A 27970-nucleotide genomic window follows, 5' to 3' on the forward strand; every position below is an offset into this window, starting at 1 on the left:
CGTCAAGTACAGCCCCCAAGTCAGAGTGTTGCTATGCTGTCTCTCCTCCCATCTGACTCATCCCTGTCTCCCCAGACCCCGCACTGAAGCCCTGACCCCGATTCTCCCACCTCGGCCTCCCGAAGTGCTGGGATTACAGGCATGAACTTCAGTGTCCCTCACTTACCGATCCCCTTCTGTGGGTTATAGGAGCGGTACTCAGTCAGGTAGCTCAGGTGAGGCTTGTCGGCGCTCACCTCGTAGTAGCGGATGTTGCCATCTCCCTGAGGAGGAGGAGAAGGAAGAGGAGGGTGAGATTCAGAGCTGGAGCTCATCAGCTCATCAGCAACCCAGCCATGCAGCAAAAACCTGGCTTTTTTTGATGATTGGCAAACTCATCTCACTCAAGGGAACACCAGGAAACTGGGGGCCCTGTCACCAAGGCAGGAGGGTGATGAGGGGATCTTCATTTTATTTTATATTTTATCTTATTTTTTTGAGACAGGGTCTCACTTTATTGCCCAGGCTGGAGAGCAGTAGTGCAATCACAGCTCATTGCAACCTCCTGGGCTCAAGCCATCTTCCCGCCTCAGCCTCCCGAGTAGCTGGGACCACAGGTGTGTGCCACCACACCTGGCCAATTTTTTATTTTTTCATTTTCGTAGACATGGGGTCTCACTATGCTGCCCAGGCTGGCCTTGAACTCCTGGGCTCAAGTGATTCTCCCACCTTGGCCTCCCAAAGTGCTGGAATTATAGGCATGAGCCACTGTGCTGGGCCTGGGCCCTTATTTTAATATTCAGTCCTCCCCCACCATGATCCAAAGCCCACCCTTTTTCCTCTAAGACAGAAGCTCTGGGAAGACAAGTCCAAATCCCGCTCCTATCTGAGAGCAGCAGCAAAAGTCAGAACTGGGGTGGCCTCAGAGGTCATCCAGAAGGTCTTACCATGGGGAACATTTCTGGTTGTCATAATGACTTGGATGGAGGGGGAGAGATGCTGTTCTTGGCATTGGTGGGCAGGGGCCAGGGCTGCCAGATACGGGATAGTCCTACCCAGTGGAGACCTGTTCTGCCCCCAGTTCAGCAGGTGCCCCTGCTGAGAAACACCAATGGTCCCCCCATATCTGGGCCTGGAGTTGGGAAGAGACAAGGTCAAGGTGTCCAGCCAGAGCCCTGGCTCCAGGTGTTCCTAGGGAGCCAGGAGGGTGGGAGGGTTCCTTCTCACAGGGAAAGAGTGGCCAGCGAGGCCTGCCCATCCCTGCCCTGTGTTCCCAATGGCCCCAGGTTGCTGTCTGCCCCTGTCTCAGGGGTCCAGGCGGTCACCTCCCTCCCGTGCCAAGCCGACCTTCCCCACCACGTAGAGAATGCTGGTGTCTGCGTCATAGAAGGGAAACAGCACGCCTGAGGAGCCGTCCAGGTCCTCCTCCATCAGAGGCACAGAGAGGTTATCCTGCAGGGGAAGGGGAGGCAGGGAAGGCCTGGGTCACTCCTGGGGGCCCTCAGTGGTGCTCCCGGAGATAAGAATTGCTGCCATGGTGCTCTGGGAGACAGTGTGTGTGTCAGAGAAAAAGTGTGATTTTTTTATATGTGTGTGCTGGGGGAAGATGTCCCTGGTTCTTGAGTTCCAATGTGTGGGCTACTCTCTAGTGGAGATGACATCTTAAAGGCACTAAAATGCTGCTGCCACCTATTTTGTCAGCTTTCTGCCCTTAACAAATCACTTTTTTTTTTTTGAGACAAGGTCTAACTGTCACCCAGGCTGGAGTGCGATCATAGCTCACTGCAGTCTCAAACTCTTGGGCTCAAGCGATCCTCTCGCCTCAGTCTCCCAAGTAGCTGGGATTATAGACATGCACCACTGCACCCAGCTGATTTTTTGCAGAGATGGGGGTCCTGCTGTGTAGCTCAGGCTGGTCTCGAATTCGTGGCCTCAAGTGATCCTCCCGCCATGGCCTTCCGAAGTGCTGGGATTACACGCGTGTACCACCATACCTGGCCATAACAAATCACTTTTGACACACCCGATCTCATTCCAATCTTCCCCTATGTGTTTTTTAAAATTTATTTTAATAGATGAAGAAGGAGACTCAGAGAGAAAATGTGATTTGTCCAGTCTTTGAAACTCTGTCAAATGCTCCCTCAAAACACTACCGCCAGCTTGGCCCTCACCCTACCCTGCTCTACCCTCAGCTGTCCCAATGAAAGCTCCTTCTCCCCATACCCGTTAGTACCTCATTTGCTCCAGGTGCACCCTCTGCCCAGATGGCCCTCTCCTTCTCCCTTCCTTCTAGTCCTGGTCCCAGACTCAGCTACCTCCCCTCCTCTAGCCAACAGCCTCCCCTGGGTCCTGACCTATCTCCCTCCTTGGGTGGCAAGATACACAGGGTCTGGGCTCACCCGGGGCTGTCAGCATCTCCCTGCTATTCATCCCCGGATCCCCAGCACCTGGCAGTCTACGCTAAATGTGTGTGTCATAAATGGGTGTCTGAATGAATGCATGCATGAATGAATGATGCTGGCTTTCAGCTGAGGGGTGGTGGTGAGGGGTGGGGTGCAGCCCTCACCTGGTCCCACAGGGCCACCTGCCGGTTGTTCCATCGGGATGTGCCCGTGGACATCAGCTTCTTCAGGTTCCCCAGAAACAGCACTTTGCTGGCCCGGTGCCCTTTGTAGCTGGCCTCCTGGAGGGACATGTGCGGTTGGTATTGGAGAGACGCTGGAGGATCGGGGGCAGCTGGGGTTTCTGGCCTCCCTGCTTTGCTTATGCCACCGCTCCACCTGGGAGGCCTCCCTTTCTCATCCCAGCTCTGCCTGGAGATTCTTCCCAGGGGCACCACCTGGATCCCTCTCATCCACATGGAGTCTCTCCCCACTATCTTTGTTAAGAGTTATTTTTCTGAGCAAGAACAGAAGCAAACTTCTGCCCAGCATCCTGTTCTTGCTGAAAGAGTATCGGGCATCCCTACAGGGGTGGGCACTGTCACCTGGCCTGTCTTATCTAATCCTCGGAGAGGAAGGACTAACAGCCCATTGTTGCAAATGAGAAAACAGAGGCTCAGAGCAGGAAGTGCTTGCCCAAGGCTGCACAGTGGCTAAACAGTGGTGTCGTCGGCTCTCCTGACCCCCTGGCCAGAGCTGAGGCACGCCAACAAGCTTTGGAGTCAGACCAGGTTCAGATCCCAGCTCTCCATGGGGGTGAGTCATTTCATCTCTCACGGGCCTCAGTTTTCTCATCTGCAAAATGGAAAGGACATATCCCACCTTCCAGACATCCCGAGAGGACAGACGGGGATGCTGCCTGTGAAGGCGCAGCCCAGACGCTGACAGCATCACTATCCTGTTCTCTGAAGCCTCTCCCTGTCCCCACTCTGCCCCTTGCTCCTCTGAACCTGAGCCAGCCCCTGGCCCAGCACTGACCTGGAGGACGGTCCCTGCTCGGGGGTCAATGACCCGAATCTTGCGGTCTTTGCAGGTGGTGGCCAGCAGACTGCCGTTGGTGTTGAAGGACATGGAGAGGATCACATCTTGGTGACAGCTAATCGTACTCATGGGGCTTGTGATGAGAGGCTCCTTTGTATCCAGGTTCCAGATCATCACCTGCATGGCAGAGAGCCAGCTCTGAGCACAGGGGCCACCCCGCCCCTGGGCCTCATAGTCACATGCTGGCCAGGATGCAGTGAAACACAGTATCCCTGGGAGGGTGGCGCAGCTGGCAGCCTGGCCAAGAAGCCTCGGTGGGAGGATGATGTGCAGGCTGAAGCTGCTTGTGGCAGGAGGGGGAATCCCAGGGCCAGGCTGTCTAGTGGTGAAAGGAAAACGCCACCTGCCTCTGAGCAACAAAACATCCATGCTGGGAGGACCCCAGGGAACCAGCTAATCCAGGCGGTTTCAGTTATTAGCAGCAGTTTGCACCTCCCACAGATCAACAGGGCTGTATGTTTAGCTGCACAGGCTGTGCATGCAGAGCTCCAGGGCAATCCATTCCTATAGACTAGGATGTGACTAGTGCCCCCTGAAGTTGGGTATAGAACAACCAGCACAAACACACGCAGCAGCTCTGCAGATACCCCATACAAACAGATGAGAAAGCGCTGCGGATCGGAAGAGCGAGGGCCCAGGTTCCCTCAGTGCTCCCCACAACAATTTTAGTTATTTATTTTTGAAACAGGATTGCCCAGGCTGCAGTACAGTGGCATGATCATGGCTCACTGTAGCATCAACCTCCTGGGCTCAAGTGATCCTCCCACCTCAGCCTCCTGAGTAGCTGGGGCTACTTGACACATGCTACCACACCTGGCTAATTTTTTCTATTTTTTTGTAGAGACGGGGTCTCACTATGTTGGCTGGTCTCAAACCCTTGGGCTCAAGGGATCCTCTCACCTCAGCCTCTCAAACTGTTGGGATTACAGGTGTGAGCCACCATGTCCGGCCCCCACCTCCCTTTTATCCATCACAGAGGGTCCCGAGGTGTCTCTGTAAACCCCTATAGTGTCAAAAGGAAAGAACCGAAAGGCCATAGCTATGGTGCCACCAATTCCATTTGTGTACAGATTGGGAAACTGAGGCCTAGAGAAGTCAAGGCACTTTCCCAGGCTATAGTGCAGGTCAGAGACTGAGTCGGAATAGAATTGAGGTCTCCTGTACTGCGGGTCCCAATCTACAGGGCCTACCGCCTGCATGCTTGGTTGTCAGTGGAGCAGGGTGGGGGGAACAATTTCCTGGGCAGTGCCATCCCATCCCCTCCAGGCAGGCTGTAATGAGTTGAACAGGGTTCCCCCAAAACTCATGTCCACCTGGAACCTCAGAATGTGACCTTATTTGGAAAGGGGGTCTTCGCTGCTGAAATTAGTTAAGATGAGATCATAATGGATTAGGTGGGCCCTAAATCCAATGATAGTTGCTCTCCTCTTCCTATAAGGAAGACAGGTACACAGAGAGAAGGCCGTGTGAAGACAGAAACAGAGCCTGGAGTGACGCGGCTATAGCCAAGGATGCCTGGAGCCACCAGAAGCTGGGAGAGGCACTGAAGGATTCTTCCCTAGGGCATCTGGAGGGAGCTGGCTCTCCCAACACCTTGATTTTTGATTTCTGGTCTCCAGAATTGTGACAGAATACATTTCCGTTGTATTCCAGTTTGTGGGAACTTGTTGGGGCTGCCCCAGAGAAAGAATACTCAGACTCACCTTGTAGTCATAGCCAGCACTGAAGAGGATGTTGGCGGCCGTGGGGTGCCACTCCACCAGGCCCACTCTGCGCGCATGGCCCACGAGTTCCTTCCTGCAGGCCGTGAGGTTCCTGGTCAGCAGCTGCTTGGGGATGCTCCAGATCTTAATCTGGCAGGGGAGACATGGCCCAAGGCAGCATTAGCCAGGGCACCTTGGCACCGTCACCAGCCGAAGCCACAGATCTGGCAGTGACCAGCGGAAGGACCAAAGGAGCTCTCTCCATAGCCACCTCCCACTCAGTGGCTATTGGCACTGAGGGGCAGTGGAGGGGCAGCTGAGGGTCCTCAGACAGACAGGGGCTTCCCCAAGCTCCTCCAGCCCAAGCAGGGGCCAGCGCTGACCAGGGATGAGTCTAGGCCTCCAAATCTGCCCTTGAGAGATCTTTGTCATCCTGCTGGCCTGAGGTGGTGGGCAGGTGGCTGGGTTTCAGGTCTGTCTCCTAAGCTAGGATATCCCCCAAAGTACAGTGTTCTACACGCTTCTTGTCCCAAAGGCCCAGGGTAGAGCCTCAAATGCCAGGATGAAGGGTTTAGGCTGCATCCTCAGGCACTAGGGAGCCGGCGAGGTCTCTGCAGCAGGGCAGGGACAAACTTCTTGCTTTGGAGGTGCACCCTGGATGGCCTGCAAGAGGAAACTCTGAAGGTCAGGAGGCTGGGCTGGATGGGGTCATAGGCCTGTATTTCATGGTGAGGGCCTGAGAAGAGGTGCTGGGACTTCCTTCCAGAGTAGTGTTGTCTGAAGATGGAGGGGGCTGCCATGGCAGAGAGTTAGCTCCCTGTCACGGAGGTGTACAAATGGAGTACAAGGTGAGTCTGGGATGCCGCTGACTTGATCTTCCTTATTGGTCCTGCAAGGTTCTCTGGCCCCTAGTTGATTGTATGCACTGTTTCCCTTAGAGGTATACAGGTTTTTCAGGTAGACGACTTTGCTTTCAATTCAGCAAATATTTATTTCCTGGTCATCTTGGATTTAAAACCAGGAAGCCAATCCCACGAGAGTAGTGACAGGCTCCAGACACTTCGGTCTGATGAGGGCTGTCACTGCATAGAACCCCAGGAGGAAGACACACTCTGAACAGGTGTGTTTGGAAGATGCAGGTACCACCCGCAACACTGAAGCAGAGAAGACTCCCCACTGCTAGAGGAGCAACCGTGCCCTCCAGGCCCTGAAGGCAGGGAGGAACACTCCATAAATTCACTGTGGGCATAGCTTCGGGGAGGAAAGCCCCTTCCTTCTTCAGTCCCCCAACAGTCATGTCCTGCCCTGGGGCATCGGGGAAGGGGCAGTGGCAGGCAATGAGGCTAGCAAGAGATTTAATAAAGATCTTGATGGGAGCCTTCAAAGCAGTCCTGAAAAGGCAGGTATTACAAAAGTGGGGACAGTTTCAGATATTTGATATCCTGCCAGAGGCCCTATACTCCCTGGGGACAGGGCCAATTCTCACAGGACCTGATTGTCCCTTTGGTGAAATCTCGGCAGACACTGTCTTTTATGTTCCTCAGCATCTGCTATGTGGAAATCGACACAAATCCTCTTTGAATTTTCTGCCTTCCTTTCCTGATGAACTGGTCTGCTTCTTTCGATCCAACTGAAGGTTTTGCAATACATTCTATTGCCCATTTTGCCTTGGCTGCCAGGTAGCTCTTAGCTAAACTAGGAGCTTAGCTGCTGCAACCCTCCTTAGCCGTCATTTCTAGTATTTCCTCACTTTCTCTGTCTGTGGCTGCTTCTCTTTAAAGATGTGTCACAGCACATTGGAAAGAGAATGGGCTGTGGAATCAGACAGGCCTCAGTCTGAAGTCTTGCTCTGCCTCCCACAGGCTGTGTAACATTAGGCAAATTGCTGTACCTCTCTGATCCTCAGCTTCTCCATCAGAAAAATATCCTACCTTGTGGGGTTGCTGGGGAGACTGTGAAATGATAAGTGTGATGACAGTTAGGAATACAGTGGGCTTACAATAAATGGTGACAATGACTTTTATCTTTATTTTAATCATCTGATCATATCTGTGTTTTTTCATTTTTTAATAGAGACAGGGTCTCACTATGTTGCCTAGGTTGGTCTCCAACTCCTGGCCTCAAGTGATTCTCCCACCTCAGTCTCCCAAAGTGCTGAGATTACAGGTGTGAGCCACCGAACCTGACATATCTGTGGTTCTTGTCTTAAGCCATACCCACCATATTTTAGAAGTGGGTACAAAATGAATTGTAAATAAGTAACACTGAACATTGTTGGGGCAGGGCTGACAACCCTGGTACAGAACACGGGCTCAAAAAAGTGAGTGAGACTGAAGCTGCTGGAATGGTTTTAGTGTCCACATTCATCCAAGGCTCTCACAGCCTTTTATAGCTCGCTTCCTCACTGTGAGATTAAGTGGAACATCTTTTCTGATCACCATAAAAATGCCCCTCATAGCCTTTTATAGCTCCCCAAAGGATGGGTTTTCCCATCAGAATATACATTTTCACTGGGCTTTATTAGCTGGGTGGAACTATTATGCCCATTTTATATGGGGGGAACTAAGGCCCATAGAGAGAAGGGGTGGTGCCGCTAGTCCTACAGCACCAAGAATGTCTCCTCCTCTACCTAACTTAACACCTCCCCACACAGTGACCTCACCTCCGCGATGGAGTCAGGGGCACCAGAGCCAAGAACAGGTACCATTCCACCCCAACCACCCTAATCCCACTCTTCAGGAAGGGGAAGCCCCTCAGGGGCTGACACTCACTGTGGCATCTTCAGAACAGGAGGCAATCTCAAAATCATCAAAAGGGTTCCACTTGACATCCAAAACGTTGCCTCTGTGCCCGCAGACCTTTGGGTAGTAGGGGTCCAACTTCCCTGTCTGCAAGACAGTGCCCAGGAGGGTTGGGGAGGAGGTGGATTCCACATTAGCATCTGGACAGTCACGTAGTCAGTTAGCAACCAGTCAACAGGAAAACATATAAGGGACAGAGCTGGGTGTGAATCTAGGCCTTACTTCTTATTCCCTGTGTGATCCTGGGGGAGTTACTTCACTTCTCTGAGCTCTGGTGTCCTCCTCAGTAAAAGGGAGAAATCACAGGTATTTCACAGGTTGGTGTGAGGATCATGGGAGAGGAGGTATGGCACAGTGCCTAGCACATGGCAGATGTTCAATAAAAGGGCATTTCCCCTCACACACTGCTGGCGGGCATGTGAAATGGTGCAGCTCTTTTGGAAAATAGTCTGGCAGTTCCTCAAAAGGTTAAACGGTTCCCACATGACCCAGCAATTCCACTCCTAGGTCTATCCCCATGGAAAATGAAAAGATAAGTCCACAAGAAACTGTTTCACCTAATCCCAGCACTTTGGGAGGCCAAGGTGGGTGGATCACCTGAGGTCAGGAGTTTGAGACCAGCCTGGCCAACATGGTGAAACCCTGTCTCTACTAAAAATACAAAAATTAGCCGGGTGTGGTAGCGTGCACCTGTAATCCCAGCTACTCAGGAGGCTGAGGTAGAACACTTGAACCTGGGAGGTGGAGGTTGCAGTGAGCTGTGATTGCGCCATTGCACTCCAGCCTGGGTGACAAGAGTGAAACTGTCTCAGAAAAAAAAAAAAAAAAAAAAGAAAAAAGAAAAGAAACTGGTTCACCAATGTTCACAACAATATTCTTCATAATATCAAAAAGTGGAAACAACCCAAATGCCCATCAAGTGAAGAATGGACATACAAAATGCAGTATATTCATGCAGCAGAATACTACTGTCCCCAAAAAGAGGAATGAAGTACTGGTCCCTGCTACAGCATGGATGACCCTCGAAAACACTAGAAGAAGAGGCCAGGCACAAAAGGCCACACGTTGTGTGATTCCACTTAGATGATGTTCCAGATGTGGTTTCACTGCCTGAGCACATTAATGCATCCCCCTGGTACCTGGTATCTGGAACCCTAAGTAATGCATATGAAAAATGCAGAACGGGCTGGGCGCGGTGGCTCACACCTGTAATCCCAGCACTTTGGGGGGCCAAGGCAGGTGGATCACGAGGTCAGGAGATCGAGACCATCCTGGCCAACATGGTGAAACCCTGTCTCTACTAAAATACAAAAAATTAGCCTGGCGTGGTGGTGCACGCCTGTAGTCCCAGCTACTCGGGAGGCTGAGGCAGTGGAATCGCTTGAACCCAGGAGGTAGAGGTTGCAGTGAGCCAAGATCACGCCACTGCACTCCAGCCTGGTGACAGAGCAAGATTCTGTCTCAGAAAAAAAAAAAAAGAAAAGAAAAATGCAGAACGATACATTCATGGAGACAGAAGGCAGATTCCGGTTGCCTCAGGCTTGGGAGAAGGGGCAATAGGGGGTGACTGCTAATGAGTGAGGGGTGTCTTTTTGGAGTGATAAAATGATTTTGAAATTAGGTGGTGGTGACAGTTTATTCACAGTATATTCACAACCTTGTGAATATACTAAGATCCACTGAACTATACACCTTAAAATGGTGAATTTTCCAACATGGCAACATGACAAAACCCCGTCTCTACAAAAAATCAAAAAATTAGGCCTGGCGTGGTGGCTCACAGCTATAATCCCAGCACTTTGGGAGGCCAAGATGGGTGGATCACCTGATGTCAGGAGTTTGAGACCAGCCTGGTCAATATGGTGAAACCCCACCTCTACTAAAAATACAAAATTAGCTGGGCGTGGTGGCACATGCCTGTAATCCAAGCTACTTGGGAGGCTGAGGCAGGAGAATCACTCGAACCCGGGAGACGGAGGTTGCAGTGAGCTGAGATCGTGCCACTGTGTTCCAGCCTGGGCAATAGAGTAAGACTCCGTCTCAAAAATAAATAAATAAATAAACAGCCAGGCATGGTGTCACACGCCTGTAGTTCCAGCTACTTGGGAGGCTGAGGTGGGAGGATTGCTTGAGCCTGGGAGGTCGAGGCTGCAGTCAGCTATGATTGTGCCACTGCAGTCCAGCCTGGGCAACAGAATGGGACCCTGTCTCAAACAAACAACAAAACACAGTGAATTTTCTGGTATGTGAATTCTATCTCAATTACATAGAAAGGGCATTTCCCTCATTTTCCCCTTTCCTAATGAGAATTCCTGTATAGGTGCTGGGAGGGACATACAGGTCCCCCAGCCCATGCCACACAGCCCTGAAGCTATTTCCAACTCCACCAACAGACTTGGATTTCTTGGGGTCATAGAGAAACCACACCAGTTCAGTCACAGAACCTTGGACTGGCAGTGACAAATCTGCTCATTTTGCACATCACATTGCATGGCCCTGGCTGAACAGAGACCAGGACCCAGGCCCTCAGCCTCCCACATCCACCATCTAGTCCCAGGTTCTTAAGCCACCCACCAGAATGCTCCCCCAGCCATTTTTATATCTAAGTGAAAGAGACAGCTGAGAAGAAAACTGGCCAACAACCATCCATCCCACAAATATTCCCGAGGTGCCCAGGGGACAGGTGCTGTTGGAGGGGCTGATTGCAAGGTGAACACTCAACATAGTCCTTGACTTTGCAGAATCAATAGTCTTGGGATTTTTTCTAGAGAGACTTTCAAGAACAGGGTGGACTCAGGGAACACCCAAACTTCTCTTCTTCCATCACCTCCCCATCTGTGTAGAGACCACTGTACTTTTTTTTTTTTTAAGAGACAGGGTCTCACTCTGTTGCCCAGGCTGGAGTGCAGTGGTGCAATCATGATTCACTGTAGCCTCGAACTCAGGGTAAGACAATCTTCCCACCTCACCCTCCCAAGTTCCAAGCTAGAACTACAGGCATGTGCCACCAAGCTCAGCTAATTTTTAAAATTATTTGTAGAGATGGGGTCTTGCTATGTTGCCCAGGCTGGTCTTGAACTCCTGGGCTCAAACAATCTTCCCACCTTGCCCTCCTAAAGTGAGGGATTACAGGCATGGGCCACCGTGCCTGGCCTATGCATGCATTTTAGTAGCTCTGCAAACGGAGGAGGTGGTCCTGTGCCTCCCTCTGGAAATACTCTGGCTAATCCAGCTCTCCCCCCTCAGGAAAAAGTGATCAGACACCTCCCCCTAGACTGGATCCCCTACTGGAGGGGACAACGCTATAAAGGGCATTATTTAACAAATCTAAACAAGATTTGTTAAATCTTGTTAAAGTATTATCGCAACATTAAACTTATAGAAGTTGATAATGTACTGCAGTAATGTGAGAGAATATTTGTATTTTTAGGAAACAGTATTTAGGGATGAAGGGCTAAGACGGATGTAACTTACCCTCAAACAGTTCTGAAAACAAAAAATTATACACACACCTACACATTCAGAGGGAGAAAGAGAACCAAAAAAAAGGAAAGAATGTGGACTTGTGTCCTTTGTTAGTGATGTGCATGGAGGTAGGTGAAAATTTTCTTTCTTTCAAGTGGTCTCTGCCTCTTCTACAGCAGGACAGGGGAGAGAGGTGCATGCTTCCTGCCCTGTCCTGGCAGGGCAGTACCTGGAGCTAGGGTCTTAGAAGGACACTGCACCCACAGGCCCTGGCCCAGGTCTCCATGGGACCAAAGCTTAAGCCACTTACCTTTTTTTTTTTTAATTGACATGGAGTCTCATCTTGTTGCTCAGACTGGGGTGCAGTGGTGCGATCTCAGCTCACTGCAACCTCCACCTCCCAGGTTCAAGCAATTCTCCCTGCCTCAGCCTCCTGAGTAGCTGGGATTACAGGTGCGTGCCACCACACCAAGCTAATTTTTGTATTTTTTAGTAGAGACGGGGTTTTGCCATGTTGGCCAGGCTGGTCTTGAACTCCTGACCTCAGGTGATCTGCCTGCCTTGGCCTCCCAAAGTGCTGGGATTATAGGCTTGAGCCACTGCGCCCAGCTGCCAATGACCTCTTGCTTAGCCTCCAGGACATCCTGTACACTGTCCTCAAGGTGAGTTTTCGAAAATTAAAACCTGAGCATGTTGTGCACCTGCTCACATTTTGCAAGCCTCTTTTTCCTCATCTGTAAAATGTGAATGAATAATCATTTCTTCCTTGCAGGATTGTTGAGAGTTAAATGAGATACTATGCATGAAGAGCCCAACAGTCAGGTGTTACCGTAAGTGCTCAGTAGCAGAAGCTATTATTATATGAATATGTATGTATATTTGTATGTCAAAACTGAGAAAAAAAACTAAAAGGAATGAGCCAAAATGTTAATCATGGTTATATCTAGATGGTGGAATAAATGGCTGGCTTTAAAATCTTTGTCTTATTTTTTAGCTATGTAAGTTTTGCAATTAAAAAAGGTGTTTAAAAACAAAAATACAGATTTTCTGAAAAAATGGGTCCATCCAGGATTAGCCAAAAACTTGTGTTATAAAACTGTAGCTCTTGAAGGGCTCTAGAGACCAGGAATGGAGCCCACAGCTGCACTGTCTTATACTGCACCTGTGGCAGGCATCGCGAATGGATCCCAGCACCCTCTCTCGGACCTCAGACTTGGGGAAACCCAGCATGGAGTAGGGACTTGCCCAGGGTCACTGCAAAGGTGAGGGGCAGAGCTGGGCTTGAACCCAGGCCTCTGGTTCCCCAAGTGTGAGCCTGGTGCTGTACTTCCTGTGCTCTGAGGGAGCACCAGTGCTCTGTGAGTCCCTGCCCTGGCCTCCTTCCTGCACACAGCCTTTCCTTTCTCTGGGATCATTTCCTGGGTCAAAGGCCATGAGCAGTACTGTGACTTTGGCTGTGGGGCACTGATTGCTCTCAGGGCCTTTATCTCTAGACTCTGGCCCAGGGCCATGCCCCAATTTCTGCAGTGCGGTTTCCTAAGAAAAGCCAGACGAGCCAATAGTCAGGCTGCCCTCGGGCTGACGGGAGGCAAAGTGCCCAGGAGCCCCATTCAGACACACACCTCCCACCTCCCACAGACTCAGGGAAGGCGCCTTAGGGTTGGGCGTGGCTCAGAAGGGCCTAGCCCTAGACAGCTTCTCTTCCTTCTCAGCTGATGAGGGAAGGCTGCCCGCTCACACCCCAGCCCACCCTAGCCCTCCCCTCCGCCCCACCTCCCCTGCCCTGCCCTGCCCTGCCCTGGGCTGGCAGATTGCTCTGCTTCTAAAAGGTTTTACGCTGAGGACCACAGGCAGGAGCGGACATTAGCCAGCCTGGTGGGCTATTGACTGAGCTGCTAAAAGCCTGTCAGGGACATTTATCATCAGGAGGCCATTTCCACCTTCTGCCCATTAGGCCAGCACTCAGCCAGAAACAGGCTTCTGATGGATGGGGTGTACAAGCTCTAAATCAGGGGAGACACGCCTGCTCCCCTCGCAGACCCCACAGAACCCTGGCTTGGGCCGCCCTGCCTGGAGAGGCATCACCTCCAAGTCTCCAAGGGGCTGCCCTGGGGCAGAGGGGGAAGACAGGACAGAAGGACCCAGGAGGAGTCAGGCGGGTGGGGGACCAGACTGGGGACTCTCTAGGGCTGACCTCCATTGCCAGAAAGGGAGAGGTTGTGAGGCCACTGTCACGACCCTCAGCAGTCAAGGGAGCAGCTGTTCCTACAACAGCATCATAGTCATGGCCTCAAATGAGCATCCCAACAGCTCAGGGTGGAGACTGGGAGGCAGGGGTGGCAGGACGGGCAGAGGGAGGACACACAGCATAGCAGAGATGAAGTGGGCAGGCGGACTCTGGCTTCCAGGGGTGGAATCCCTGCCACATCCCTTACCACGGTGCAGCCTTGGGCAAGTGACCTCAGTTCTCTATGCCTCAGTTTCCTTATCTATGAAATGACAACAGTAGTAGCACCTCATTCACAGTAAAGCACTGAAGACGGTGCCCAGTACTTGCTAAGTACTCAGTACATTAGCCAGGAGAAGCTCATCACAGCTCATTACCATTACCCAGTTTCATTGTTGCTCAGTATGTTTCAGGGGCCAGGGGATATACTCACTGGGCAGGGGACAAACTGTTCTGCAGGGGGACTCCCAGCCTTTCCTACATAGCAGTGGCTCCAGGCATGCCCTCCATGAATGAACTAGTGGCTTGATGGTTTTCCTACTGGTGAACGCAGGCAGCTGGATCAGACATGTTCCCATGTCTATAATAGGTTTTTAAATGCTTTTTGGCTGGGCACAGTGGCTCATGTCTGTAATTCCAGCACTTTGGGAGTCCAAGGCAGATTACTTGAGGCCAGGAGTTCAAGAGCAGCCTGGGCAACAGGCCCCATCTCTACAAAAATTACAAAAATTAGTCCGGTGTAGGGATGCACACCTGTGGTCCCAGCTACTCGGGAGGCTGAGGCAGGAGGATCACTTGAGCCTGGGAGGTCCAGCCTACAGTGAGCCATGATCGTGCCACTACACTCCAGCCTGGGCAACAGAGTGAGATCCTGTTTCGAAGAAAAAAAAAAAAGCTTTTCTTTAGAAACCATAATCTAGGGAGTCATATATGTGCCAGGCCCAGTGCCAGCTGCGTTGCTCATATTTGATTTACCTCCCAACCACCCCAGGACATAGTACAAGAATTCCCCATTTATAAGTGCAGAGGCTGGGGCTCAGAGAGGTTGACAATCATGCACTAAGGACAGCAGAGCCAGGATTGGGAATGTTTCCTCTTACGGCCTGGTCTGCTCTTGCTGTCCTCACACCATGGTTATCATCATCATCATACAGGCCTTTCACTGAGGACATACTATGTGCCAGACTGCATGCAGGTGATGGCAGAGATGCGGTACTCCCAATCCTGGGCTATAGGAGCCATCTACCTTATGGAGGAGGCAGGAAGGAATATACTTTGAGCTCAGAGGAGAGGCACACAAGAGACCTGGGGGATGAACCAGAGAAGGCTCCCTGGAGGAGGAGGACTTTAAATTGGGCCTTAAAGAGAGGGAGACTTTGACCAGGCCAGGTGGAGGGGAGGAATCTCAAGTCAGAAAGTCAGGGCCACAGGTAGGTTTTAAGCGGGAGGAGGCTGAAGCAGCCAGCGGGCACAGTAGGCTGGAGGACAGGGTAAGAGAGGAGGCTGAGCAAGAGGGGTGAGGCTGAGGGCATGGAGTCTACTCACCCTGCCCAGGGTGCAAGGCTGGACCCAATAGAGAGGTGGACAAATGGATAGGTGAGCCATGTCCTGACTGGAGAGGGTGAGATGTGGGACCACGGACCGCCCAGAGGAGGCTGGGATTGAGCAGAGGGAGAGATGAGAAGAGCATTTCTTGACCCTAGGAATGGCAGCACTTCTAAAATGCACAGCACATTCCCATGATTTAGGGCAGAGCATCCTTCATCACCCCTCTCCTTATGAGCACCCAGATGAGCCTGTGGAGGGTTTACTGTAGAATCCAACATCCAGGGATGAAAGCGGTGAACCACAGCTGGTGTCCCCACTTGGTCACCTGTGGGGACAGGGAGCTCACTTCCTCCTGAGGTAATTCATCCTACTTTCAGACCTTGTGAATTTGGAGAAAATGTTTCCTACTTCGAGCCCAGTGTGGCCTCCAGGTGGCCCCTGCTTCCCCTCACTTCCCACTTCTGGTCCTGGCGTTGTCCTTTGGGGACCTATAGACACATCTGGGCCCTCTGTGGCAGGCCAACTCCTTGGATATTTGAAGACAGAGGACCCATTCCTTGAGTATGTTCTTGTCCAGGCTGAACAAACCCCTAGAACTGGAAGAGACTTCCAAAATGCCAGACTAGCCCATACCCTGCCTTTCTAGAAGGGGAATTTGTATGGAGGGAACAGATATGTGCTATGGAAGGCTCTGAGGTTCCAAACAGTTGGCTAGGACAGGGCATAGAGGGCTTTGATGAGAGAGGCAGAACATTATCTGCAGGCAGCAAGGAGTCCTGGGAGGCATCTGAGCAGCGGAGTGATGTGGACACACATCGGCTTGAGAAGGGTCAGGTTGGCCTTGGTTTTTTGTTTGTTTGTTTTTTGAGACAGAGTATTGCTCTGTCGCCCAGGCTGGAGTGCAATGGTGCGATCTTGGTTTACTGCAACCTCTGTCTCCCGGGTTCAAGTGATTCTCCTGCCTCAGCCTCCCAAGTAGCTGGGACTACAGGCATGTGCCACCACACCCAGCTGATTTTTTATTTTTGGTAGAGACAGGGTTTTGGTATGTTGGCCAGGCTAGTCTCGAATGCCTGACCTCAAGTGATCTCCTGCCTTGGCCTCCCAAAGTGCCAGGATTACAGGTGTGAGCCACCGTGCTGGCTAAGGCTGGCCTTTAAGAGCATGGCAGTGAAATGCTCCTCTCCACTCTCCCAGGCACCTGAAAGCCACAGTGTCCATTAGGCCCTCAGGCCCATGTCCCCTCTGGCCTGTCTACTCCCAGCAGGGTTCCAGGGCTGAACCCCAGGGGCTCTGCCTGCCCTTGCTTTCATTCCTCCCCACCCTCCACACCTCACAGCAAAGTCCACCTTTTTCACCCCCTCCCTGGAGTGACTCTGTGGCAGGCTGGGCCCCAGGCTCGGGAGCACAGTCCTGGCCTCTCCCCAGCCTTCCCCTGCTGCCTTTGTTCCCTGAGTACAGTCCCTGGTTGCCAAGGCTGCAGGTTGCGAAACTCACCTCCAGCCTCCCTCTAACCAGCTCACCCTGGGTCACAACAGGCAAGAGGGAGGGACCCTGCCTGCAGTGTCACTCCCTTTGGGACATCTGAAACTGCCTGGGGCAGCCCGGCCCCTCTGAGAAGGACTTCCTGCACGCTGTGGCAAGGCCAGACATCTCCCAATCTCAATGCAATTTATGTACTTAATTAAATCATTAGCTAGCTTGTCCCTTCCTTGTTCTCACATCACTCACCTACTGATACCTCTCTGTGCCTGGCACAGAACGTAATCCTGGTAACAAGTAGGAGCTGATGCAAATCAGTGCCAAACCTCAGGAGCCTCATGTCAGTGAAGTGAGAGCAAGGCCTGAGGCCACACCCAGGTCTGGGCTCCCATTCGGGTCCTGGGCACACTGCACAGGGTCCTCTGGGAAGTCATCTTCCTGAGCCTCAGAGACCTCATCTGTGCAATGGGGCAAGATCCCCTATAAATGGGGCTAATGTTCATAAGGTATCAGCATAATCACTCCAACCCTGGTTACAACATAATAAAGAGCCTCTAAGGCCTGTCTGTGCAGGTAAGTGCTATGGCATGGTGCCCGCACAGTAGTAATGGATGTGGTTACTTAATAAGAAACATATTGGCCAGGTGTGGTGGCTCATGCCTGTTATCCCAGCACTTTGGGGGCTGAGGAGGAGGATCCCTTGAGCCCAAGAGTTTGAGACCAGCCTGGGCAACATAGTGAGACCCCATCTCTACTTACAATAAGAAAAAATTAAAAAGAAACATCAAGCAAATGCAAGATGTGGACCCCATCTGGACTTTGAGGCAAACAAACCACAAGCAAAGTGGCATGTATGAGGCAACCAGGGACCATTAACATGAATTAGGAATCAGGTGACACAAGAGTTATTATTAATGTGATCCTGGCATTATGGTTATGTCAGAAAATGTCCCTGGTTTTAGAATTGCATACTGACATGTGGTAGGGGGCAGGGGGTGGGGGGCAGAGGTTGAAATGACAAAACGTCTAGGATTTGCTTTAAAATACTTCAGGGAAAAGGGATGAGTGAAGCAAGAGGGAAAACTTGATAATTCTAGAATCTGGGCTGAGGAAAGTTCATCATATTATTTTTATCTACTTTTGTGCTTGAGATTTTTCCATAATTATGAACCTGAGCTAGATTAGAGCCTTGCTATTGAAAATGCAATTGGCAAACAAGTAGATCGGTATCACCTGGGAGGAGGGAAGTCAGATTTAGCAAGTAAAATACAGGATGCCTAGTAAAATTCAAATTGCAGATAAACAACTAATATTTTAGCATAAGGAGGTCCCATGCAATATTTTACTTACACTAAAAATTTGTAAAACTAAATTGACAGTTTCTTATAAGGCTAAACATGCAACTACCTTATGACTCAGCAACTGCACTCCTGGCCCTTTATGCCAGAGAAATGGAGACTTACTTATATTCACCCAAAAATATGTACACAAATGTTTGTAACAGCTTAATCTGTAATAGCCCCAAACTCGAAACAACCCACTGGCTTTCAGTGAGTGAATGGTTATATAAACTGTAGTGAATCCATACCATAGAATACTATTCAGCAGTAAGAAAGGACACAGAGGCAGGAGTGGTGGCTCACGCCTGTAATCCTGGCACTTTGGGAGGCCGAGGCAAGAGGATCACTTGAGCTCAGGAGTTTGAGACCAGACTGGGCAACATCATGAGACCTCGCCTCTATTAAAAAAAAAAAAAAAAAAAAAAAAAGAGGCCAGGCAAGGTGGTTCATGCCTGTAATCCCAGCTCTTTGGGAGGCTGAGGCAGGCAGATTAACTGAGGTCAGGAGTTTGAGACCAGCCTGGCCAACATAGCAAAACCCCATCTCTACTAAAAATATAAAAACTAGCCAGGTGTGGTGGCGTGTGCCTGTAGTCCCAGTTACTTGGGAGGCTGAGGCAGGAGAGTTGCTTGAACCCAGGAGGCGGAGGTTTCAGTGAGCCAATATCATGCCATTGCACTCCAGCCTGGGCGACAGAGCGAGACTCCATCTCAAAAAAAATAAATAAGATAAATAAATAAATAAAAATTTAAAAAAAGAAAGAAGGAACACATAATTGAGGCCAGGTGCAGTGGCTCATACCTGTAATTTCAGAAGTTTGGGAGGTTGGGGTGGGTGGATCACTTAAGCCCAGGGGTTCAAGACCAACCTAAGCAACATAGCAAAACCTCACCTCTACATAAAAAAGATACAAAAATTAGCTGGGTGTGATGGCATGCACCTGTAGTCCCAGCTATTCAGGAGGCTGACGTAAGAGGATTGCTTGAGCCCAGGAAGTGGAGGCTTCAGGGCTGCAGTGAGATATGATCATGCCACTGCATTCCAGCCTGGGTGAAAGAGCCAGAGCTTGTCTCAAAAAAAAAAAAAAAAAAAACCACACACACACAAAAACACAAAAAAAATGATCAATACTCAATATATGCGACAACCCAGCTGAATTGCGAGAGAAATACAGTGAGTAAAAAAAGCCAAGCTGAAAAGGTTACATATTGTATGATTCCATTTATGTAACATTCCTAAAACGGGAAAAGTATAGAAATGGAGAGCAGGTTAATTGTCATCTGGGGTTAAGGAGGGAATGGGGGTGGAGGGAACAGATCTTTGTGATGATGGAATGTTCTGTATCTTGTCTGTAGTGATGCCAATATCACAACAGTATACTGTACTGTATACTGTAGTCTTATAAGATGTTACCACTGGAAGAAACAGGGTAAAGGATACACAGAATCGCACTGTACTATTTCTTATAAATGCTTGTGAATCTACTATGATGTCAAAATAAAACTTAATTAAAAAGAAAAAAGCAAAAATAACGATTTGTTGTTTATGTGAAAGTCAAATTAAACTGGGCATCCTGTATTTTATCGGGCATCTCTGGGAGCTTGTTGGAGATGCAGATTCCCTGGCCCCACTTCAGACCCACTACATCAGAATCTGTGTTGTAACACGAAAGTGTGAGAAGCTCTGATTAGTGGCTCCTGGGTGTGTTAGTCCATTTTGCATTGCTATATAGGAATATGTGAGGCTGGGTATTTATAAAGAAAAGAGGTTTGCTTGGCTCACAGTTCTGCAGGTGGCAAAAGAAGCCTGGCACCAGCATCTGCTTCTGGTAAGGACTGCAGGGAGCTTCCAATCATGCAGACAGTGAAGAGGGGATCAGGTGTGCCGCAGGCTGCAGGGAGTTGTCCCAGACTCTTTTCAACAACCAGATCTCAGGTGAACTCATTATCACAGGAAGGGCATCAAGCCATTCATGAGCTGCCCCCATGACCCAAACACCTCCCATCAGGCCCCACCTCCAACACTGGGGATCACATTTCCACATGAGAATTGGAGGGGACAAACATCCAAACTGTATCACAGCTCCTGTTGGGTCTGGATTACTAGGAGTCTGTGATGATAGCGATTAACACGTATCTTTGAGCTATTTATGATATTTCAAAAAACCCAAAGAGAATCACACATTTTACCTAGGATCAGGCTGTGCAGGACAAGTGAGTTTCTTTTTTTTTTTTTTTTTCAGACAGAGTCTCACACTGTTGCCTGGGCTGGATGGAGTGCAATGGCACGATCTTGACTCACTGCAACCTCCACCTCCTGGGTTCAAGCAATTCTCCTGCCTCAGCCTCCTGAATAGTTGGGATTACAGGTGGCTGCCACCACGCCCAACTAATTTTTTGTATTTTTAGTAGAGACAGGGTTTCACCATGTTGGCCAGGCTGGTCTCAAACTCCTGACCTCGTGATCTGCCTGCCTCAGCCTTCCTAAGTGCTGAGATTGCAGGCGTTAGCCACAGCGCCCGGCCGACAAGTGAGTTTCAACCCTCCAGTGGCTTCCCACTGGACTCAGGATAGAGCCCAGACTCCTGCCTGGGCTTACGACGCCTTCGCAGTCCAGGCCCTACTCCCCAATCTGACCTCACCTCCTCCCACCACTGTGTGGTCACAGCACATGTGTCCATGTGCTGACAATGCACAGACACACCAAACCCATTCCCACTCAGGGCCTTTGCATGTTCTATTTGTTCTGCCAGCATACTCTCCCTCTAGAGCCTCAAGTGGCTCTCTGCTCAAAGGTCACCTTCCCAGGAATGCCTTCCCAGACCATCCTGCCTAAACTAGGTCCCCTCTCCCAACCCATGTCACACTCTGTCACATCACACCCATTTATTCTCTTTCTATCAGTTGTTAGTACCCATTTACACTGAGCAGTTCATGCAAGTTAGAAACAGTGACAGTTCTGAGAGTTTGAGTAATAAAAGGAAAACCAACTAATTATTGAATTAATTAAGAATGCAGTTTGTTTGGTGGACATAATCTTTTACAAGCATGCAAAACTTGGAAGAAACAAGTAGCAAAATGGGCCATCTATAGGGGGTCCTTCCCATTTTGACCTTTTTATGTCTTTCTACAAATTCTATTTTGCACTTGTCCCTCCCTAGCTTGAAACTTTCTCTCTCTCTTTAGGATACAGGTCACATGCCTCACCCCAGCATTCAAGGCTCTGCTCAGCTAGCCCCAGTCCACTTCCTTAGGGTACTCCCCTTCTTCTCCTTCACAGATTATTTGTTCTGGACAGACAGCTGCTCTCTGCATTGCTTCCTGAACATTCTATATACAGTTACACCTCCATGCCTTTGCTTGTGCCCTTCCCTTTGCCATTTATGCCCTCCCTATTTATTTGGATGAACAACCATGAGATAATTTGTGGAGTCAATGAAAATTTATGAGCAACAATTATGCACCCAACTACATTAGGAGGTACTAGCAGAAAAGCACAAAGGACTCTAATTCAAAGTAGTCAGGGCATGGTTCTAAGTAAAAAATAGGCTTGGAATATGTCCTAAAAAAAGAGAATGCTGTGGGAATTTGAGGGAGGAAGTAAAAGTGTCTATCCATGAATATAGTAAATATTTCCATTTATCGAGGTCATCTTTATTAGTCTTTTAACAATGTTCTATCATTTTCCTTCTAAGCGTTGCTTGTTTATTCCTAGGTATCCAATCCTCTTTTATTCTATTGCAAATGTTTAATTATATCATCTAAATATTCCCAGTATGTACAAATGCAATTCATTTTTGTGTTCTGATTCTTGTATCCACTACCTTCCAAATACTCTTATTTTTCTAATAATTTGACTACATGTTCTTTTGGGTTCTATGTAGACAATTATATATGTAAATAATAGCAGTTTTATTTCTTCCTTTTCCATCCTAACACTTTCAACTTTTCTTTCACTATTTTTCTTTTTTTGAGATGGAATTTTGCTCTGTCACCCAGGCTGGAGTGCAATGGCACCATCTCGGCTCACTGCAACCTCCGCCTCCTGGGTTCAAGCAATTCTCCTGCCTCTGGGATTACAGGCATGCACCACCATGCCCGGCTAATTTTTTTATTTTTAGTAGAGACGGGGTTTCACCATGTTGGCCAGGCTGGTCTCAAACTCCTGACCTCAGATGATCCACCCGCCTTGGCCTTCCAAAGTGCTGAGATTACAGGCATGAGCCACCGCACCCGGCCTCTTTTGCTGTTTTTCTTTTGTTTTTTCTTTAAGGGAAATTTTTATTGCTCAATGTTTAGTAGTTAGAGGACTATTCAGGCTTTCTGCTTCTACTTGAATCGGTATTGACAAGTTACATTTTTCTAGTCTTACTGTGCAGGCCATGACCTTTTATCTTATTCTTGATTTTATTTTATTTTGTTTATTTATTTTGAGACAGGGTGTCGCTTTGTCACCTAGGCTGGAGTGCAGTGGCACGTTCATGGCTCATGGCAGCCTTGAGCTGCTGGGCTCAAGGCAGCCTCCTGCCTCAGCCTTCTGAGTAGCTGGGACTACAGGCATGCTCCACTATGCCTGGTTAATTTTTGTATTTTTTGTAGAGATGGGGTTTCTCTATGTTGCTGGTCTCGAACTCCTGGGCTCAAGAGATCCACCCATCTTGGCCTCTCAAAGTGCTGGGCCCATAGGTGTGAGCCACCCTGCCTGGCCTGTAGATGCTTCTAACATTTCCCCTTTATGAATGATATTTGCACTATTTAAAAAATAAGTCAAGTTAATAGCATGAATAATGTGACAAACTGACATCACGTGTCCCATGATGTAATGACCTAAAAATGATATACCACCACTCATGCAATATTCTTGCCAAAAATACATAAATGATTCTAATCATGAGGAAACAATTTGGTAAGTCCAAATTTAGAAACATTCTACTGAACAACTGACCTTTACTCCTGAAAAATGTTAATATCATGAAATAACGAAGACTAAGAGATGACAACTAATGTGTGGTCCTGAATTGGATTCTAGATCAGAAAAAAAAGCTATTATAAAGGTCATCATTGGGACAACTGATGTAATTTGAATTTGGGTTGTATACTATAATTAGCATTGTATCAGTGTTAAATTTCTAGGATGTGGTTATATAAGAGAATATTCTCGTTCTTAGAAGATACAGACCGAAGTACAGTATTTGGGGGTAAAGGGTCACCTCTATAACTTTTTCTCTTTTTTTGTTATTTTGAGACGGAGTTTTGCTCTGTCACCCAGGCTGGAGTGCAGTGGCGTGATCTCAGCTCATTGCAACCCCTGCCTCCCAGGTTCAAGTGATTCTCCTGCCTCAGACTCCTGAGTAGCTGGGATTACAGGCACCCGCTACCACACCTGGCTAATTTTTTGTGTTTTTAGTAGAGACGGGGTTTCACCATGTTGGCCAGGCTGATGTCGAACTCCTGACTTCAAGTGATCTGCCCGTCTGGGCCTGCCAAGGTGCTGGGATTACAGGCGTGAGCCAGCGCATCCGGCTGATAACTTTTTTTTTTTTTTAAGAGATGGGGTCTTACTCTGTCACCCAGGCTGGAGTGCAGTGGTGCTTTCATAGCTACTGCAACCTCAAATTCGTGGCCTCAAGCAATTCTCCTGCTTCAGCCTCTCGTGTAGCTGGGACTACAGGTGTGTACCACTGTGCCTAGCTAACTAAAAAGCAATTTTTTAAGAGATGGGGTCTTGCTATATTGCCCAGGCTATATGTCTGTAACTTCCCTGTTTCCAAACACACACACACACACACACACACACACACACACTCTCACACACACACCCCGAGAGGCAAAATGTTAAAACCGGTAAACCAGGTGAAGGTTAATCAGGAATTAGTTCAATTTTATTTGCAAATCTTCTGTAGGCTTGAAATTGCTTCAAGATAAAAAGGTTTTAAAATGCTATTTACTACAGTGAAATTCTCCCTTATCCTTCATTTGCTAATTTTCTTTTTGTTGCTGCTGAGTTTTTCTCATGGCTGGGTATTGGGCTTTATCAAACACTTTTTCTCCATCTATGGACATGATCATATGGTTTTTCCTCTTTCACTTGCTAATATGATGATTTACCTTTATAGATTTACTAATACTAAATCACCTTTAGTTTCTGGAATAAATCCAACTTGGTCAGAATGTATCTTTTGTTATTTACTGTAATTTGCTAGTAATTTGGCATCCATCTTCATGAGTGAGATTGATCAATATTTTTTCCTTTCTTATTCTGTCCTCCTTGTCTAGTTTTGGTATCAAGGTTACAGTGGCCTCACAGAATGAGGAAAGAAGTTGTTCATCTTTTTTATTCGTGGAAATGTTTGTAAAAGATTAGGATCTGTTCCTTGAAAGTTTTGTAGGATTTGCCTGTAAAACCATCTAGGCCTAGAGTCTTTCTTATGTGTTTGTGTGTATATATATATATATACACAAATACATATATATATATTTTACATATATGTATGTAAAATATAAGAAACATGCAAAAAGTGTAAAGAATGAAAATTATCAGCTTAACAAATTACTGGAAAATAAATTACCCATAATTGCTACCCTCTCAGGCCAAGACATGAACCATTACTAGCACATAGGAGGTCTCCCACGAGATGCTTTCCAGTCGTAACCCTCTCCAACCCCCAGGGGTAACTGCTTTTCTGTTTTTCATGGTAGTCTCTTCTTTGTTTTTCTTTAAAATTTTACTATGTAATTATGCAACTGTTAAAGTATGGTTTAGTGTAGGCTGTTTTTAATTTAAGATTAATTAAATGATATAGTTTAAAATTTGTTTGGCTTATTTCACTCAACTTTATCTTTCTGACTCAACCATGTTGTTGTATATAACTACACTTTATTCCTTTTTGTGGTTTTGTACATTCACTTGTATGGATATGCCATAATTTATTTATGAAATTCTTGGACATACAGGTTTTCCCAGTTTTGCAATAATACGAACAATGCTACTATGCACATTCTCATGCTTCTGTTCTGGTGGACAGAGCACCACTGGTGAACACTGCGTGGTATAAACCTATGGGTGGTATTTCTGGGTCACAGGTATATGCATTTTCTTCTTCTTTCCAAAACAGGTGTGCCAGTTTACACTCCCATCAGAAGTGTCTGATCGTTTACACAACTCTGTATACTTGCTGTCATTTACTAGTGTTAGACATTTTTGACAATCTGATGTGTAGTGGTATTGCACTGGTTTACTAATGAGGTTGAGTAGTTTTTCAAATGCTTATTAGCCATTTGGATTTTCTTTGCTAGAAGTGCTGGTTCAGTGTTTTGTGGATTTTTCGGTACATTTTATACATTCAAGAAATGAGTCTTTTGTCATGTTTATTATATCCTTTTCCACTCTATAGCTTGCCTTTCCTTTTGCTATAATTTTCTTTAAGGGAAACTTTTATTGCTCAATTTTTTTTTTTTTTTTTTTTTTTTTTGAGATGGAGTCTGGCTATGTCACCCAGGCTAGAGTACAGTGGCATGATCTCAGCTCACTGCAACCTCTGCCTCCTGCGTTCAAGCAATTCTCCTGCCTCAGCCTCCCGAGTAGCTGGGATTACCGGTGTCCGCCACTGTGCCTGGCTAATTTTTGTATTTTTAGTAGAGACGGAGTTTCACCATGTTGGTTAGGCTGGTCTCGAACTCCTGACCTCATGATCCACCCACCTCATCCTCCCAATGTGCTGGGATTAAAGGCATGAACCACCATGCCTGGCCTATTGTTCAATTTTTAAAGTACATAAAGGACTATTCCTTTAAAGAACTATTCAGGCTATTTCTACATGAGTCAGTATTGACAAGTTATATTTTTTAAGGAGTTTGCCCATATTGTTAATGTTCTCAAATTTATTGGCATACAGTTGCTTGTATTAGTTCTTATTAGATTTCAAAGCTCTGCTGTGATATTGTTTTTCTCATTCCTGATGCTTTTTGTACCCTTTCTCTTTTATTGTTGGCCGGTCTCTGCAGGGCCTTGTCTATCACCCTTTTCTAAAAACAAACTTTTGGCCCTTTTATCTTCTCTAATGTATCCTTATATTCTCTTTCATTGATTTTTGCTTTTTATTATCTCCTTCCTCAAACTTTCTTTGGGTTTATTCTGCTGCTCTTTGTTTGAATTTTTTTTTTTTTTTTTTTTTTGAGACAGGGTCTCTCTCTGTTGCCCAGGCTGGAGTACTGTGTTGAAAGCATGGCTCACAACTTCCCTGGGCTCAGGTAATCTGACCTCAGCCTCCTAAGTAGCTAGGACCACAGGCAAATGCCCTCATGCCCAGCTAATTTTTGTATTTTTTGTACAGATGGGGTTTCACCATGTTGCCCAGGCTGGTCTCAAACTCTTGGGCTTAAGTAATCCTCTGGCCTTGGCCTTCCAAAGTGCTGGGATTACAGGTGTGAGCCACTGTACCCGGCTCTAACTTCTTAGATGGAATGTTTAGTCATTAATTTTTAGGCTTCCTTCTTTTCTAATATAAGCATTAGTGCTATAGATTTCCCTTGAAGCCCCACTTTCCCTACATCTCGTAAGTTTTGTGATATATTTCATTTTATCAATTCCAAGGATTTTAAATTTCCATTTTGATTTTGTTTATGGCCTATAAATTATTTAGAAATAGTTTTTAAGTTTCCAAATGAACGGGAATTTAAGATTTATCTTTTGTTATTGATTTCTAACTCAATTGCATTGTGTTCAGGAAACCTGGTCTATGAGATTCTAATCTGTATGATCTTTTAACTTCTGAAGTCCTCTGGGGGTCTAAGTCTGCTATTTGTTGTTTCAACTGACTCTCACTCATGGTGGTGTACATGCTTTGTGATCTTTGTGAATTCATATTTCTCTATGTTTAATCTGTGGGGATCCTGTCCACATCGTGGATGCTTTCCTCTGGAGAGGCTTCGTGTCAGTTTCTGCTGTGAGCCAGTGGCACTACTAACCTGGGATCCCTCTAGCCCCTTCAGGTGTTCTGCCTTAAGGTAGAGACTCAGGGTTGGCATCCTGAATGGAACTACTATTAGGTTGATCTATGTGAAACTGTTGTTTTTTTGGGGTCAAAACCAGTTGAATATCCACAATTTTATATGGTCCAACCTACGCTAGCAACACTTGCCCTCAGGACAAAAGCCTGTTCTTCCTGCTTGCTTACTGTTTGCCTCTCCTAGCTAGTTTTGACTCAATGTTTGTTTCCCTTTTTTTGGTGGGGAAGGTGGCTTTGGAGACTTTCCCAATTTCCTGTAATCCCAGTAAAGCATTAAAAAATTATATTTTATTCAGGAGGAAATTAATTCGCAGAATTATATTGCAGAGAAGAGGAGAGGTGCTAGGAGTAGCTAAGCCAACTGCTAGAGGCTAAAATTCAGGACAGGTGTATTTTTCCCAGTGAGGAAACCAAGGCTCAAAGAGATGAAATGACTTACTCAAGGTCACGCAGCTAGTAATGGGCAGGGCTAGGACTTTCTAGAAACCCAGGCTCTTTCCACTTTCCCTCTGTCCTGCCCTGCCTCCAGAGAGCTGTTTGGGCCTGGGGGTGTCCTTACCTGGTGCAGGGGGATGACGAGGAAGGCCCCTCCACCAGCACACTCAGTCACAACTGCAATGAAGTGGGGGTTCACGGCACAGAAATGGTTGTCGTGAACGCTGCGGGTGATAGGCACGGAGTCGTAGCAGTTCTCCTTGCTGGCTGGTTTGCCAAAGACATGACGGAACTTGGAGCTCCGGTACTGGGGGTGCCATGACATCTGCAGGAGACAAATGGGACAAAGGGTATGAGGCTCACTGCCCTGATCACAGGACACACAGAGATCTCATCTTAAGAGTACATAAGAGGGTACGAGCAGGACAGTGCTCAGTTCAACGTGGATGGTGATGCACTGTGAAGGGCAACCAAGTGAAAAGACTCTAATTACAGTTACTT

General features: G+C 47.8%; 1 protein-coding gene across 1 annotated transcript in view; it reads right to left on the reverse strand.

Annotated features, from left to right (window-relative positions):
* The window catches only part of CORO2A (coronin 2A), a 71503-nt gene that overhangs the window by 8639 nt on the left and 34894 nt on the right, over window positions 1-27970 (reverse strand). Inside the window, exons 2-8 of the mRNA XM_004048339.5 lie at window positions 27594-27794; window positions 7936-8052; window positions 5165-5314; window positions 3399-3578; window positions 2546-2662; window positions 1327-1431; window positions 167-263 (exon numbers count right to left, since the gene is read on the reverse strand). Of these exons, the coding sequence (XP_004048387.1) occupies window positions 167-263; window positions 1327-1431; window positions 2546-2662; window positions 3399-3578; window positions 5165-5314; window positions 7936-8052; window positions 27594-27794 (967 nt within the window). The remainder of the gene's footprint in view (window positions 1-166; window positions 264-1326; window positions 1432-2545; window positions 2663-3398; window positions 3579-5164; window positions 5315-7935; window positions 8053-27593; window positions 27795-27970) is intronic.

Source organism: Gorilla gorilla, chromosome 13, assembly GCF_029281585.2.
Source record: "Gorilla gorilla gorilla isolate KB3781 chromosome 13, NHGRI_mGorGor1-v2.1_pri, whole genome shotgun sequence".
NCBI lineage: Eukaryota > Metazoa > Chordata > Mammalia > Primates > Hominidae > Gorilla > Gorilla gorilla.